This window comes from Stigmatopora nigra, chromosome 17, assembly GCF_051989575.1.
Source record: "Stigmatopora nigra isolate UIUO_SnigA chromosome 17, RoL_Snig_1.1, whole genome shotgun sequence".
Classification (NCBI taxonomy): Eukaryota; Metazoa; Chordata; class Actinopteri; order Syngnathiformes; family Syngnathidae; genus Stigmatopora; species Stigmatopora nigra.
Window position 1 is genome coordinate 7,794,774 of NC_135524.1, and position 16,474 is coordinate 7,811,247.

The 16,474-nt window shown below is 37.8% G+C and overlaps 1 protein-coding gene across 3 annotated transcripts; it reads left to right on the forward strand.

Annotated features, from left to right (window-relative positions):
* Window positions 1-247: 247 nt before the first annotated feature.
* On the forward strand, window positions 248-13,277 carry ark2n (arkadia (rnf111) N-terminal like PKA signaling regulator 2n). 3 transcript variants are annotated; one of them, XM_077737192.1, is made up of 5 exons: window positions 250-530; window positions 1,511-2,392; window positions 9,876-10,046; window positions 10,326-10,440; window positions 11,469-13,277. In XM_077737192.1, exons 2-5 carry the CDS (start codon window positions 1,576-1,578, stop codon window positions 11,650-11,652), a joined length of 1,287 nt encoding a protein of 428 aa, XP_077593318.1. In that variant the 5' UTR covers window positions 250-530; window positions 1,511-1,575; the 3' UTR covers window positions 11,653-13,277. The 3 variants fall into 3 exon arrangements, with proteins under 3 accessions (XP_077593319.1, XP_077593318.1, XP_077593320.1); XM_077737194.1 differs by lacking the exon at window positions 9,876-10,046 and having other exon boundaries at window positions 252-530; XM_077737193.1 differs by lacking the exons at window positions 9,876-10,046; window positions 10,326-10,440; window positions 11,469-13,277 and adding an exon at window positions 5,413-8,809 and having other exon boundaries at window positions 248-530.
* The last annotated feature ends 3,197 nt before the right edge of the window (window positions 13,278-16,474 follow it).

Consider the following 16,474-nt stretch of genomic DNA (forward strand, 5'->3'; position numbering starts at 1 on the left):
TGATTCAGTCATCATTTTTTAATGTTACAAATATAGCTTATATGCGAGAAAATATGTTGTGCATCAAATGGTTACATTAAATCAGGGCACTTGTGGAAATGAAAAGCATATATTTGTAAGTAAAAATAAAATAAAAATAAATATGAATCAATCAATCGATCAAAAAGGAATTAAAATGACCAATCAATCATGAACTATAATTACTTATTTTGTCCTTTTGCTGCATTGACGTTGTTAACTCCGAACAGACGAGAGCGCTGTTCGCCCCGTAGTGATCGGGAAATGACGTTCTTTGCTTTGTGAGGTCGACGCAGACATTTTAAAATAAACATTTGACTCACGGCTAAATGCTACACCAACAAGAGAGCTCGCACAGGGGCGAGCGTGCAGCGCCGAGAACTCATCCAGATCTGCCTAAATTTCTCAGTTTATTGCAAATTAATGAACGGCGCTTCGTGGGTCACAGAAGGACAAACCGATGAAGATGTTGAGGCGTCTGGCGCCGAGAAAAGAAGCTCGTTAACACCGCAGTAAGTAACTGGCGCAGTCAGCTGCTAAGGTAGCTTCGCGGAGCTAAATTGGCTCTCTTCTACATTCTCGTTTTCGGTTCCGATCGCGGTCATATCTTTGGCGGTACGTGGTGGACTCTCACGCGAAGTCATTTGGTGACTTTGACCTGATTTAATAAGTTGAAAGAGTGCAGATTTGCAATCGAGTCTATCCTTAGTTGCTCGATCCTCTGTTGCTTCGAGTAGCGAGCGAAGCAGTCACGAAGGAGCCAAGTCATTCATTCTGGCACTCGGTGATGTCTCGGGTTGCTTCCCTGCCTCAATGCGGACTTGGACAGATTTATTAGTCATTCGCAAATATACACCGAGAATGTTTGACATACAGGTGGCTTTATGACGATTTCAAACACTTAACTCAAATATTAACTCATCGAGACTCATAAATACATTGTTAAATATTTTAATTTCATTTTCTGATCCGCTATATTCTCACTATGGTCGCGGGGGTGCTGGAGCCTAACCCAGCTGACTTCGGACCAGTGGCGAGGGGGACACCCTTGTACTTAACAAGATCCCCCGCTGTGACTGATGGTAGAATGATGTTTGCCAATTTTGAGCTATCGTAGTGTCAATCTAGATAGCTAAAGTTACGATAGCCATGTAAACTAGATGTTCTATTTCCATATCAACTTAAACAACTCAGTTTAAATTAAAAATCCTAGGAAAATCACTCTCCCTTAAATAGATGGTACAATAATCTTATTTTAGATTCATGCTTCTCCACTCCCATCAGATTCATTATGTAATATTTTGAACTCTATTGATACTGAAATTCATAATTTTTGTCACCACAAAATAAATAAAAGATTTTGAAAGAAAAATCAGTTTCTGCATTAATGGACATTATTTTTACTCTTTTTTTTGTGACAAAAAAGTACCTAAAAATTATACAATATATACATATATGCGAGAAAATGCGTTAATTTATTTTTCCATTGCAGGCGAGTGCCTATCAAGGCACCTTGGTCCACCCTTGTTGGGCCATAGGTTATTTTGCTATACTAGCATGAAGATGGCCGATTCGGAGAAAGCAGAAGAAATCGTCGATGCAGAGTGTCTCTCCGAGCGACTCGACGAAGCACAGTCGGCTACCACGTCTGTCCAGGATGAACACCTAAAAACGGAGACCACCACAAGCACCAGTTCCCCACCAAGGGAAAAGGAGGACGACAGCCCCTTGCACACAGAGGGTGACCAGTCTCTCCTCTCAATGCCATGTTTGATGAAGGAACTCCGCCGAGACTCCCCCGAGTCCCAGCAAGCCTCCACGGGAAGCGACAAAGCAGCCCCCCGTCACATCTACGAGAGTGATTCCTCCAACCCCTACGTGCTCTCCCCCTCGTCTAGCGGCCACCTGGCCGATTCGGACACCCTCTCCTCGGGGGCGGAAGGCGGTGCCGGCACTGGGGAGGAAGCGGAAACTAAAATGGAAGACGACGGAGGGAAGGAAGCCGAACGGCAACCGGGCGGTAGGAAATGCCGGCGGACGCGTTCGGAAAGCGAGGCCCCGCCTAACACCATGGCGGCCAAAAAGAATCGTTGCCAGCTGGCGGTGGCGGGAGCCGCCGCCGCTGCCGGACCGGAGAAGCAGATCAACGGGAAGCAGGCCAAGGCGAAATGCCACCGCAGCCAGAAACACAAGGAGCGCATGCGCCTCCTGCGGCAGAAGCGCGAGGCTGCGGCGCGCAAGAAATACAACCTGCTGCAGGACAGCAGTACCAGTGACAGCGAACTCACATGCGACTCCAGTACCAGTTCCTCTGACGATGATGACGACGACGATACTTCTGGAGGCAGCAAGACAATCAAGACCGATATTCCAGGTAAAACCCCCCCTTAACCCTGTAGTATATCTTTTTCAGGGGTGGGCAAACATCTATGTTAATAATCACTTCTTTAATGTTCCTGTTAGAGGATAACACTGGTAATGTTAACAACTTTTTCAAATTTCATTTTTAAAATCCAAATAAATTCTGGTTAAAACATAGCAAAAAAACAAATGGGGAAAAATGAATAATACTTTGTCCGCCATCTGATATCCATACATTTGGGCCATGAAAATAGCCAAAAGATCAATCTCAAAGATAATGTTCTTGCTCATTTAATTGTTTTTAGTAATATAATTTTACAAACTATGCCATAAGATAAAATATGTTTTTATATTTCTGTTCAAATGATTAGTTTCACTGGTACTTGGAAGTAGAATCATTTATTAATTTTGGTTGCCAGCAGAGGGTAGTATTCCCCTATATGGGAGTTACTGGAGTTTGAAGTTTGATATAATACTGTCTTTAATTTTTATTCCAGGAATGCCAAAGAGTATTTTCACAGTCCATTTTCTTTCTTTTTTTAAATTTCTCGTACCTGTGCAATGAGCAGCCTTATATCCCGAAAAAAGGTCCTGAACCCACTGTCCTCATTTGAGGACACCCTTTAATATTTTTCTTACTTGACATCAGGATGTTTTCCCATTTTATGTCAATGTTCTGAAAACATTGCAAAATCTAAAACTGTTACCCTGGGTTAAGTTCATCCAACTATTTTATTTATTTATTTTGTAAATGGCCATTTGTGAGGTAAATTTACTCTAATTTTTTATCTTATTCATATCTCCCTGCTCTAATCAAAAGCCATTTTTTTTAATGATTAATGTCAATGTACTTTTTATTCATAATGAACCATTAGGGAGGCCCATACATGGGTAATCAGTGTTGTAAACAAAAAAGAACTATACACACACTTCAAAAATAATGGATAAAAATGCAACATTTCTTTAACACCCATACTTTGCCCACCCCTGGGGTAATCTCCTGTGAAAAGTAAAATGATCAAGTCATGTGCATGACGTGAACATTTCTCATCCCCCATTATTTAATGAAAATATGTCATGTGTTTCATGAAGAATTTTGGTAACATCAAATTAAGCAGTGCCACTTGCTTCGATCAGTCACCTGTTGTTTTTGCCTCACTTCTGTCATGCCATCTAATATGGCCACTGGTGGATCACACCCGTCCATTCATTCATTTGTCTTGACGCAATGTTCTGTCATACTGCTTGTTGTCCAAATCACTTGGTTTCTTGGAAGCAACAGATGTCACCTACGCTGTTTGCAAGCCGCAGTCATGTTTTATTCCCGCAGCCCTTCACTGTAAATAGACAATGCTTGCTTGGGTAAACCCATTGTGTCCATTCTGGGTTTGGATGTGCTGTTTGGCTTTGGAGTGCAGGTAGAAAGATGTTAATGGCATTTTTTAAAGGTCATTCTGCTGGTTAATACAAGTGTCGCCTAAATTTGTCCTGCTTTAGACTGTATTCTTTTTTTTCCTTTCACTAGTCTTTTGTGTTTCTTGTCTTGCTATTGTTTACCACCAGGTAAGGTACTTTTCAAGTGTTTGGTGGTTCTTAGTAATATGAAATATGCGTGTAATACATGCATTCACTGCCCCTTTTCGTTACTTTTGGGCTTTTTTACTCCCCTCTAAGGTATATAAATGTATTTGTTAATTTATTTTTGGGTTGGAGCTAAAACTTGACATGCAAGTTTCAGATACACCATTCCTCAAGTGAAATGGAGTATGGTAGAGTTATGCCCTTGTAAGCGGATAACGATAGCCCAATTCTGCAATGTATTTCCAATCGTCTGGTGAATGAGAGAGGCAATTAAAGACAAACACCACTTCAGCTCCTAGCTGTTGTAGACCACTACTCACACTCACACCCTAAGCAGGGGATGACTTAAGCTCTTTTATATATATATATATATATATATATATATATATATATATATATATATATATATATATATATATATATATATATATATATATATATATATATATATATATATATATATATATATATATATATATATATATATATATATATATATATATATATATATATATATATATATATATATATATATATATATATATATATATATATATATATATATATATATATATATATATATATATATATATATATATATATATATATATATATATATATATATATATATATATATATATATATCATCTATTTAAGATCTTATGTGTATATATATATATAAATACAGACATTACAATATACACAACAACTACACATTAGTTCTAATACCTCAATCTATACAATACAGCTATTTCTTTTTTTAAGCTGCTTTTTTGGGAAGCTTTTCCATTAGTATCAGTAGGCACTAATTTTATCAGGGGCTTGGTCATGGAACAATTCAAAGTAAGGGTAGCACTTGATGACCCAGTGTTTCTCAAACTCACTTGTCTTTCTTGGACCTATCCAAGGACAATTTATTGAAGCACAAGCCACTCTGAGTTGTATTTGGTGTTTTTTTTCCACTGTTGAGAACGTGCAACAACAATTTAAATCTTGATAGAGGGATTTGGCATTTAGAGAACTTTCTGGTCACTTCTGAGCATTCTTCCACTTTCAATCTGTTTCAAAGTTGGTTGTCGAATGATCTTGAAACTTGGCACGGGTTGACATCGTTATGTTCTAGTTTTTCCATTTCAGCATGTAAGCCTTAGACGGCTGTCGTTTTGCGTCCAAACCTCACAGGTCACATAATGCCTCAAAATGGGCCTCCAAAGTCAACCATCGGGGGATTTGTAGAAAGGGAAGATCTCAGCCATTTCAGTATTTTTCAACATCTTTCAACACCGACTGCATGATGTAGTCCATCAGCATGAAAGAGTTCTAACCTGCACGTAAAACGGGAAAGCAAAAATTGTCATAAATCTCTTTTTAAACAGCCAAAAATTCCACTCAGGAAGCATGAATCCACTACCACTGTTATGTTCTTAAGCCTTGGCCTCAATGTCTTTCAAGCTGGCTTCCGAGGCCCGTCGGAGAGATCCAGAGTGGGCGCCCACATTCAAGGGTTGCTGGACACCAGTGCGTGGGACAGGAACGGCATCAGCAGCGTGTTGGAGGAGGCCATGACACGTTTCGCCGTCATGCAGCGCCAGACTGAAGAGCGCTTCCGTGTCTGGATGGAAAAGCTTGCCCATCTCGACTCCGACGACTCTTCCAAGCGCTCAAGTGATGCCCCCGAAGGCGGGCAACCGCCACTGCTGCCCCGGGGAAACCGACCGTCACCCGCTAGTTCCTTCTTACCGTCGTCGGAGTCCGCAGAGACAATGGCCGCTTACGTGTTGGCACGTGCGAACACTGCTGCCACATCGCCTGTCAACAATAACATCTTACCCGAAGCTGTTACTCAGAATGGAAACCATGGCAGTCCTGATCCTGGTTTCTTGAATGTTTAATGCCATTTCGAATTGTGACATCAACCGCGTACTGGGGGAAATTATCGTGCCAGGACAACACGGCCTGGGATGACCTTCTGGCTTAAATCACTGTGAGACTTAAGAACATTTGCAAACCCTGCACGGACCTTTTGCACCCTTCATTTTTGCGGAATTGAAAAATACTTTTTTTGTGCTTATGTGGCCTCCCACTCAAAGAACAACACAAAAAAACTTCTGATTTACTACAGAGTTCTGTAGTTACCACTAAGTTCCGTTCCTATACTGGCGTTGTAGCCCGTATTTCCCCATAAGATGGATTTCATGGGTAAAGTCCAAATTTTCATCCATAAAATATTAATATGCTACCTACTGTTATTGCTGAGAGCTGAATGAAAAAAATGTCATGGTTTATTTGCAACCTCAAGCACGGAACATGACACAATCCCTCCCTCATGCCATTCAGACATGTGGTGCGTTTAGGGACAGCCCAGAAAACAAAGTATTCAACAAACACTGATGCTTAAGTGCAACTAGATTCATTACTTGCAACCTTCATTTTGAGTTACTCCAGACAGAAGTTGTTTGGCTTTGACTGTCAGCGATGTAACGTCTGTTTGACCACAAAGTTGCATTTGGCGTTTTTGTGCTACGGTTTAACTTTGGTCTGAACGCAACATATCTTTATTGATGTGCGGCGGTATCGCTCCCTTCTCTGAATTATGATCACAAGCTTTGTTTCAATGGTTATTGCTATTCTTTTTGCTCAACCTAGAAGACTTGGCTTTCTTCTTTGGGTTCATAATGTGAAACAAGAGAGAGAAAAAAGGCAAAGATCCTCCTGCAATTTGGCCTCTAAGGCAAGGACATTGCAACCGGAGGACTCCCTTTATTATAAAAAGCCCCTGATTTTAAACTACTAATGATGTTTGAGTTAGAGCTTTTCCCAAATAGACCGTAGCCCTGAAAAGAAAAGAAAAAAGGTTTTGCCTTTTTGGGGTCATGGCTTTGAACTCCCCCTTTTTTACACTTGATGGTTAAATATGACTGCATTCATACGGGCTGAATTCTGAGTACAAGTGTTTCCTTAGTGAGACAAGTTAAATTTGTTCCATGACCATGTCAAATTATCTTTTAAGCTATCATAGTTTACACTATAGTTAGAAAAGTGCATGTTTTTTCACAAAAATAGAATTCATAACATTGTACTTTGGAAAACCATACACTTGTGTGGATTTTGCATGTTTCCTTCGTGGGTTTCCTACGGGTACTCTGGTTTCCTCCCACATTCCAAAAACATGCACATTAGGCTGATTGGACTCTCTAAATTGCCCCTATGTATGGGTGGGAGTGTGCATGGTTGTTAATCTGTTTGTCCCCTACGATCGGCTGGCCACTGATTCAGGGTGTCCCCCGCCTCTGGCTCGGTGTCAGCTGGGATAGGCTGCAGCACCCCCTGCGACCCTAATCAGAAAATGAGATGAGACCATATTTATAAGGGATGTCATGATAATCCTGCTATACAGTCTCCTGGTGTGTGTGCCTTAGCTACCTAGGGCAGGATCATTTGGATATACGTGAAGACAGTCTTGCATAACATACATTTGTCGTAAAGACTAAGCTTGTGATATTGCCTGTTTTCCAGGTCCCCGCGTTTAATGCTTTGCTTTAAAGCAGAGGTGCTCACACTTTGTTTGCTCTAAGATCTACTTTTCAAGGAGCCAACCTCCCGCGATCTACCTCGTTCAAGGAGACCAACAACAGTGGAAAAGGAGGAGCGGGGGGTATTGTTGAGTCTCGACAATGACTTCGGCGTTAGGGCAGCTTAGGCCAACAAAGGGTGCTGAAATGAAGTTTTTTTTATCTAAACGACATGAAAGGCATCACACTTAGATCCTGATGAGACTTTAATGATTATTAAATGGGTCAGATATGCATGTTCTAAAAAGAGTGAGTAATACGGGAGGCACATTGCGACGTTGCGGTAGAAACGAGCCATTGTTCAGACCCAAAGGAAGATAATAGACTGGATCCTTCTTACTCTCAGGCGATCTACCAATAGTACCTTTGCGTTTGACTGGTCGATCGTGGTCAACGTAATGAGCACTCCTGCTTTAAAGGGTTGTAAACTAATATTCGCTAACCATTTTAGAAGTTTTACATTGTTAGATTCTGATTATTTTGGCCTTATATGTCATTCTGTGTTTCTCTTTGGTTTGGCCAGCAAACCTCAACTGAGGCAGGTATTAAAATCAGTTCACTGCCACTTTATAGCGCTCTTATCACTAAAGGATTGACTGTATCTCAAACACACCTGGTAGTTGATATCTTTTAAAGCACCACTGTACAATCTCAAGTGTGACAAATTACACCTAACATTACATAATGTCTCAATCGCCTTCATCTGGTTTGGAAAAATGTATCCGCCATTAAAATAGCACTGTGCCTTGTCATCCAGCATTAATAGTGTTATGATAAAAAAAAAAGACATTTACTTTGTGCGTGTATGTCTAAATGCCTTTATTCTGGCAGAAACAGCATTTTTATTTAGTTTTACCGTGATTTACACAAGCACGTATAAACTGTAGTGATTCACTGGACATTTTGGCTTTTAAACATACTTTGAAATTATCATTTTTTTAATGTTTTCAGTCATTGTTACTCTTGAGCTTTTGGCAGTAGTTAAAATTCAGTACCATGCAACATTGCTCTCAAGTATTTGCTCACTGCCTGGATTTCTTTATGGAATCTACGTGAGATCTCATTCCTAATTATATTCACTGTGAGGTTATTATGTTGGCAATATACCTCGGGAATATTTAATTGTTTGAAGCTCTTCACTCTTTCACTGGGATTGACTGTTAAGATGTCAATTACATTTTAATTATAAATTCGAACATTGAGTGATCTGAGCGCTGGGACATCTAATTCACGCGTGTCTTCTTTTCATCACCTGGCTTTGTTTTGTTTGTTTTTTTCCTTCAGGTTTTTGCTTGTGACCTGCCAGTGAAAACTCTTCCGATGCACACAATCAGCATTGCAATTAATTTCAATAGTAGAACAAAATTGTTCCTAGCTTGTTTTAGTTGGCTTTCATGATTCAGCCAATGTAGTTTTTTTTGTTTTTTTTTTACCAAAAAGGAAGTCTTTGGATGTATTTTGTTCCCATTATAATGTGTAGTGCTTGTGTGAATGGCTTATTTCAACAGAAATAAATGCGGGGAAAAGAAAGCTCCTGTCTAAGCCGTGTTAGTTCATACAAACATTGTAACGCCACATTTACTGATACGTAGGCTCTTGTACTGTTATAAATCTGGCGATATTTTTGGTAGTGGATCAAGTATGGTGATTTTAAAATACAGAGTACATGTTGTGAACATTTTATCTCCGAACATCTGAATTGGCCTCCCCTTACACACATTCAAAACAGTAAACAAGTCTGTAAATGCGATAGTTTAATTAATGACTAAAGATGCTCCATCCACTTTGATTGGAGCAGCTGTTCGGCTCTCAGTACAAATGAATCGGACATCACTCGCCGACAACGAAAGCAAATGAACTAATAACATCCTCCAGTTTCTATTATGGCTCTATTAAAATCTAAAATGTCAGAAAATTGCTCATATTAAGCACAGCCTATTAATAAGACACTAACTGGCAAAAAGTGAATTTACAGTCTGTCATTACTTACACAAAGTGTAACATTAGATCCACGCGCACGTGTTCAACGGCTCTTGGCTCTCCAGTTTTTGTGACTTTTTATATTTTTATATTACTTTATTTATTTTTAGTGGGGAAAAAGCACTTTGTGCAATATCACCATCAATTTATACACAGCTGTGCATGATGACAATAAAGGCTTTTGATTAGATTATCAGGTTGACTTCTGAGCTCGAGTTTGTACCATTTCTATTGAAAAATATATATATATTTTTTTATCACTGGAGGTCTTATAAGTATTTATTTCATGAGGTGGTCCACAGCAAATCCACTCATATCTACAACATATTTTAAATAATAAAGTGTTCTCTTTGTCCTCCGCAGACGGGCCTCCAGTAGTGGGTCACTATGATATATCAGACACTGATTCTAACCAAGAGAGTATGAATGTGGAGAAAGTCCGGCCCAGCGTGATTAAGTGTGAACTAGAAAAACTCAGAGGCCAGGAAATGGTTGCCCGCTCCGGGTGTATAAGAGCTCTGAGCTCCGTGGCAGGTCAGTTTCAAAACCCCCACAGACTTATTTTTTCCTCCTCTCGCTCTTCTTCATTCGAGTTGGGACTTGTACGCTTTTTGGGCTTCATCTTGGCAAGATACCACTGCCTACTTTGGTACTTTCTCCAATTCCCGTTGAAAAATGGACAACAGAAATTCACAAACATTTGTCTGACAGCATTTTAGACCTTTGTTATTGTTTTAAGACTTGAAGTTTTCCCGCTTTCTTCTCCGGCAAGTGGTGACAAGCACTCATTTTTGGTTGTTTCTTTTGTCTCAGGCCACACGGAGGCAGAGACTTTACACAATGTGGACGGTCATCAACGAAAAGGGCAGATCAGCATCGCGTCGTCAGACAGCGAGGTGGAGATCGTTGGGGTGCAGGAGAACGTTCGGTAAATATATAAATTGAGCTGTTTTGAACGGAAATAATGGAAATTATTATAGGTGATCCAAAATCGAGTAAAAAAAGATGAGGTACATACATATGTACATAATTCATACATATGTACATATACACACATGTATATATACATACATATGTACATATACATACATATGTACATATCCATACATGTGTACATATACATACATGTGTACATATACATACATGTGTACATATACATACATTTGTACATATACATACATGTGTATATATACATACATATGTACATATGCATATATATTTACTTATACATACATATGTACATACACATACATATGTACATATTCAGACATATGTACATATACAGACATATGTACATATACATACATATGTACATATACATACATATGTACATATACATACATATGTACATACACATACATATGTACATACATATGTACATATACATACATATGAACATATACATACATATGTACATATACATACAGATGTACATATACATACAGATGTACATATACATACAGATGTACATATACATACAGATGCACATATACATACAGATGTACATATACATACAGATGTACATATACATACAGATGCACATACACATACAGATGTACATACACATACAGATGTACATACACATACAGATGTACATACACATACAGATGTACATACACATACAGATGTACATACACATACAGATGTACATACACATACATATGTACATATACATACATATGAACATATACATACATATGTACATATACATACATATGTACATATACATACATATACCTACATATATGCATATATACAATGCTAATTCAATTTGAATTATGTCACCACTTACGAAAAAATCCTATTAGAAAACCACTTGAACCTTTTCTAAGCAGCGGTACCACTGTACTATCTATATAATTTCGTTTACACTAGTGAAACAAACTTTGCAGGGTCGCTAAAATTCCATATAAAGCGTGTTAAAATGTTTTTTTTTGTTTTGTTTGCGTGCCTAAGATGCGCCCACCCTTGCGGCGGGGTGATCAAGAGTTTATCCTCCTTGAAGGACGAGCGCCCGCCCTGTGGCTCGAATCAGCAGATGTGGACATGCGTCTCCCCTCAGTCCAGTTGGGTGACCCCGCCAGAGGTGGTGGACCTGACACTGGACGAGGAGAGCAGCGGACACAAACACTTGACATAAAACAAACTTCCCACACTGAAAAAAAAAAAAAAAACACCCTTTCTTTCTCTTCCTCGTGGTCACTTATGCCTTCCCGGAGTTCTTTTTGACCTATTTTTGAACCGTTGTGATGAAAGCCAGTATGTTGATGAGTTTTTTTTCTTGTTTGTTTGTGTATTTTTGTGGTTACACAGCATAGCACTTGAGTAAAGGTCAAAGGTATTTTTAATGAAAGCAATACCCTTCCTTAAACTCATTTTTAGGAGCGTGTAGTTAAAAAAATGATCACTGTTGATGGAGAGCTAGATTCAAAAAATCATTTTTTTTAATTTTCAATTTGCAATCAAAAATGAAGAAATACAGACTTTTTTATAATAGATTTTTTTTATTTGTAAAAACAATGATTGTTCATCAAATTCTAATATGTTGTCGTTACAGTTTAGAGTTTTTTGGGGGGGGTCAAATATTAACAATTACGCCATAATTCAAAAAAAAATTAAATCACTTGTATTTTTATTATCCTTTTATAAAGATTATTATTTACATAATTAAATATACATTTGTTATATATATATTTAAACTTTTCGTTTTTGGCACTTAAAACGAAGCCTTTACAGGGTAAAATATTAGTATTTAAAAAAAAATACTATATAATTTTTTTTATTTATTAGATCACTATTTTATTGTTATAATAAATCATTTTATATATTTTATAAAATATATATTTAATATATTTCAACATTAATAGGATGTTAATCACATCAGCATGAATAAAAAAAATGACTAAAATGCTGTTGCAGCTTCAAGTAACACATCTATTTTTTTCTCCCTAATATTCAACTCATTAACTGTCATTGAGCGCCTTTAGATTTAAACAAAATCATAATTGTGCATGAGAGGCTTTAATTCTTCACATAGAACACTAACGGACTTGAAGACTTTTCTTTTAAAACATCCGCTTTCTAACTGTGATCCATAAGGGACTGTGTATATATTTCAGCGGACTGATATTTTATGTTTTGGGGTTTTTTTTGGTGGCAAATTGAAAACAAATGAGGACAATAATTGGCTGTATTTTTTTGTTGTTGTTGTTTTTTTAAAGGGACATCCACTGAAATCCTTTTGTTCATACCTAGTCCAGTGGATGGATATTTCAAAGTCTTACCACTGGCTTCAGATTTGACTTTTGCGGACGCTTTGTGCTGCTAATTGCTGCTGTTCCACCTCCAATAACATGTTACAAAAATCGTCAGGTGATCTTGACGTACCCGTGTGTGAATGTACCGGCTTAGCTTTTTAATTTTTGTTTTAAAATCATAACTGAACGAGTCCGAAATACAAACCTATAAGCTACAGTAAACCTCCTAGTTTGTGGGTTACTACCTCCCAAACCCCCATTAAGTAGAAATACCACCTCTTATGTGTTCAAGACTGTTGTTCTTTTCACAAGCCATAATTGTGTTGGTTGATGAACACACAACTACGAAAATAGACGCTTCCATCCTCTTGGTTGGTAAAAAATCACCAACTGTTTATGGGTTTCCCATTAATTCTTATTCTCGTACCACTCTAATCGAACAAAATTTTTACTCTTGTTTCTCAAAATAATTCATGCTCTAGTACTGACTTAAATATTTGAACGCTGATACAGAAAATTATTGCTCGGTTTGTTTTGTACTCTCCAATAACCCAGCCACGCCCCCTTTACACTATAAAACCACCACTAGCGAACAGGTGTGTAAGCAATGTCCGCCCTTGGATGCTAGTCGAAAATGTTTTTTTAAGTTTTGAAAAGCACTTTTATAACAATACAAGCATGTAAAAAGTTAAAATATGCAATGTAGAGTTTCACGATATTCCTACAATCCCAATTTTCTTCTGAAAAGGTGCACCTTTTACACCCATTAATGGTATTTAAACACCCGCATTGTTCAACGAAGCATCCAAAATAGGACATTATGAATTAATTAACCATCATTTTAACACACGTTTTTTCACATTCCGTATTTGGGATGAATTATTTTGCAGTGCTAGTGACGGAAACTTTCAAATTAGGGGTTTTGCTGTATACTCAATATAAGAACGTCTTTCTTGTGTCCTGTGAATGCCTTGAAATGCTCATTGCAAAATAGCATTTTAACTACAAAAGTGAGTATGGCCATGTGTGTATTTCTTCTATTATTTTGATGCCAGTGACATTTTATCCAAATTTTGGGTTTCCTGACATTTGGGTGATGATGGTAAATGATACAATTTGGTCAAAGGGAAAACAAATCTTGCATACATTTTCCTCAATCAATGTGAGTTGCGTTCATAGCATTTGTCAGCATTTCTCATTTTGACTTTAATTTAATCCAAGATGTTATGAAAGTTTATGTTATACATGTTTTAAAATACAGTATTTTTTAACGTATGCTTTTTACAGATATCAGTTCTAGTTAACACCACTTTTTTTCCTATTTTTTAAAGCTTTGGTTGAAATACAAAACAGGGCATTCACTCATGTCGTCATACTTTGCTTCTGCTCTTCCTTTTGGCGTTATTTTAAGTGTTAATTTTTTCAAATAATTGAAAACTGTTTATATATATTTTGTTGCTTCTGCCATGTCTTCCTTTAACTTATGTCTGTAGAAAAGAAAAAAAGAACTATTTTAAAAACAATAAATAGAATGTTATTTAATGACATTGTTGTGTCTTGTCTTTTTGTTGAGCATTTGGGGCAAAATGTATTACAGAGTACTCCATATGTGTTGCAGAATTTGATTAGTTAAAACATGTATTGTTGCAAACATTACTTTTTAAGCCAAAGAGTTCATTTTACGTCACTTATTTAGAATTTTAGGGCCTATTTTAGTAAATTTTGAGGTATCCACGGTTACTTTTTGTACATTTTGGATCATTTTACGTTAATTTTGAGGTATCCACGGTCACATTTTGGATCATTTTCCGTAACTTTTAGGCTATTGTCTTGCCATTTTCAGTTCTTTGGTCATTGCCTTTTGAATTCATAGCTTACTTCTTAATTTCTGTTATGTTACAAGCACGTTGCTGTGCAATTTCTTGACTAACTATTGATTTGTGGGTATTTCCAAATTACGTTTGGGTGAAATTATGTCATTTCCTCTTGATTTTGGGGCATTTCTTGTGTCATTTCAGTGTTATCTCACTGGCTGTCATTGATGTCCAATCCATTTTGCCAAAGATAGGCAAATGAACATGTGTTCATCCGTTGAGCGACTGGTTTAAATTATCTTAGAGACTTTGTTTTCTATGACAAAAAGTTAAGTGTTGGTGTGTTTTTGTGTCTGAGTGGGAACGTTATGTACAATACGTGACAAGAGGGCACTTTTTGTTTTTTTTGTAGTTGTCTAGACAACTTGCCCCAGCATGCCATAAAAACTCAGTGACAAGAGTAGCCCACGGGGGTCAGAGTGACACCTGCCGCGATGGTGGGATCTGGAGTTGGGGTTTGAAAGGAAGACAATGAAGGAGTGCAGCAATGCAATGCAGCCAAAGTCCCTTCAGTCATCTCCTTTTCATTTCTCAGAGCGCCACATCAGCTGTATGCTAATTTGACGCCACTGGCCGTGATGTTAGTTCCAGCACGTTAAGAAGGGGTTGAGTAACATGAGCCTTTTTACCCCTATGACGCACAATATACCATATTTTCTCGCATATAAGCCCTATTTGTAATTGTAAGTGATGACTTAATCAAAAGTATGGCTTAAATGTGACTTGCTAAAATCTTTTTCACCAGTGGATGTTGGCAAAGTAACATTTACTATTTGTTGGTTATTTTCTGTTTTGTAGTAAGAAAACAACCATTACTGGGTGAACTACCTACCTTATGGTATTGAACCTGATGTGCTTTTGATTCATACAGTATCTTAGAAATACCATGTATGATGATTTTCCCTTCGAAGTACCACATTTGTACTACCTATTATACACAAAAAAATTGTAATATTCAACGATTTGAGGACATTTTAAGGGGGCGACTTATACGGGTAAATACTACTACAAAAGTGTATCGGATCAATCTGTACCGGATACTTTTGATCTTAAGAAGTTTTTTTTTTTGCGTAATCGAACATTAAAATTAAATATCTTGAGTGCTTTACCTAACAAGCATTATTTTTCGTTTTCCAATCCATATCAACCCCAGCAAGTAATGTTTAACTATTTGTTTTTAAATCTCAGAAGTGGATATTTTCCTTTTTTATAATCAGGAGGGGGGCTTTACGACTGATATGATATATGCACTTACAGTTATCCATTAGGGTTGTGCGTGTGTGTGTGTGTGTGTGTGTGTGTGTGTGTGTGTGTTGTCCCACAAGGGTTCTTTGTTATTTCCCTGCAGGCTCAAGGCGGGAGTCTGGGAAGAGTAACGGCGACATATGGGACTGAGAGTTTAGTGACCCCCCCCCCCTCTTGGTCTCCTGTGCCCATCTGTTTCTTCAACCCCCAGGCCTCAAGGCACTCGGGAGACACTTTTAGGCTGTTTGCATTCTAGTTTTTAGAGTTTTCTGTGAGATTGTTCTAACATGGACCAGGGGTATGAACTGATGAAACTTTTGATTGACAGGTTTACAGTGGCAGAGTGACAGATAAAATGTGGTTGGGTTCAGAAATACCTACTAATAATACTAAATATAATATAATACTATTATATAATATAATGAAAATGATATAATGCCTTCGCCCACCCGTGCCCCCTTAACACCCAAAGACCCGAACCACCAGCCCTAAATTACGCATCCTAGATCACATGGAATATTTCGGGTAGAAATGTTTCATGACCTACAACTCTCTACACATTTTGTTTTGAAATTCTGCTCATGCG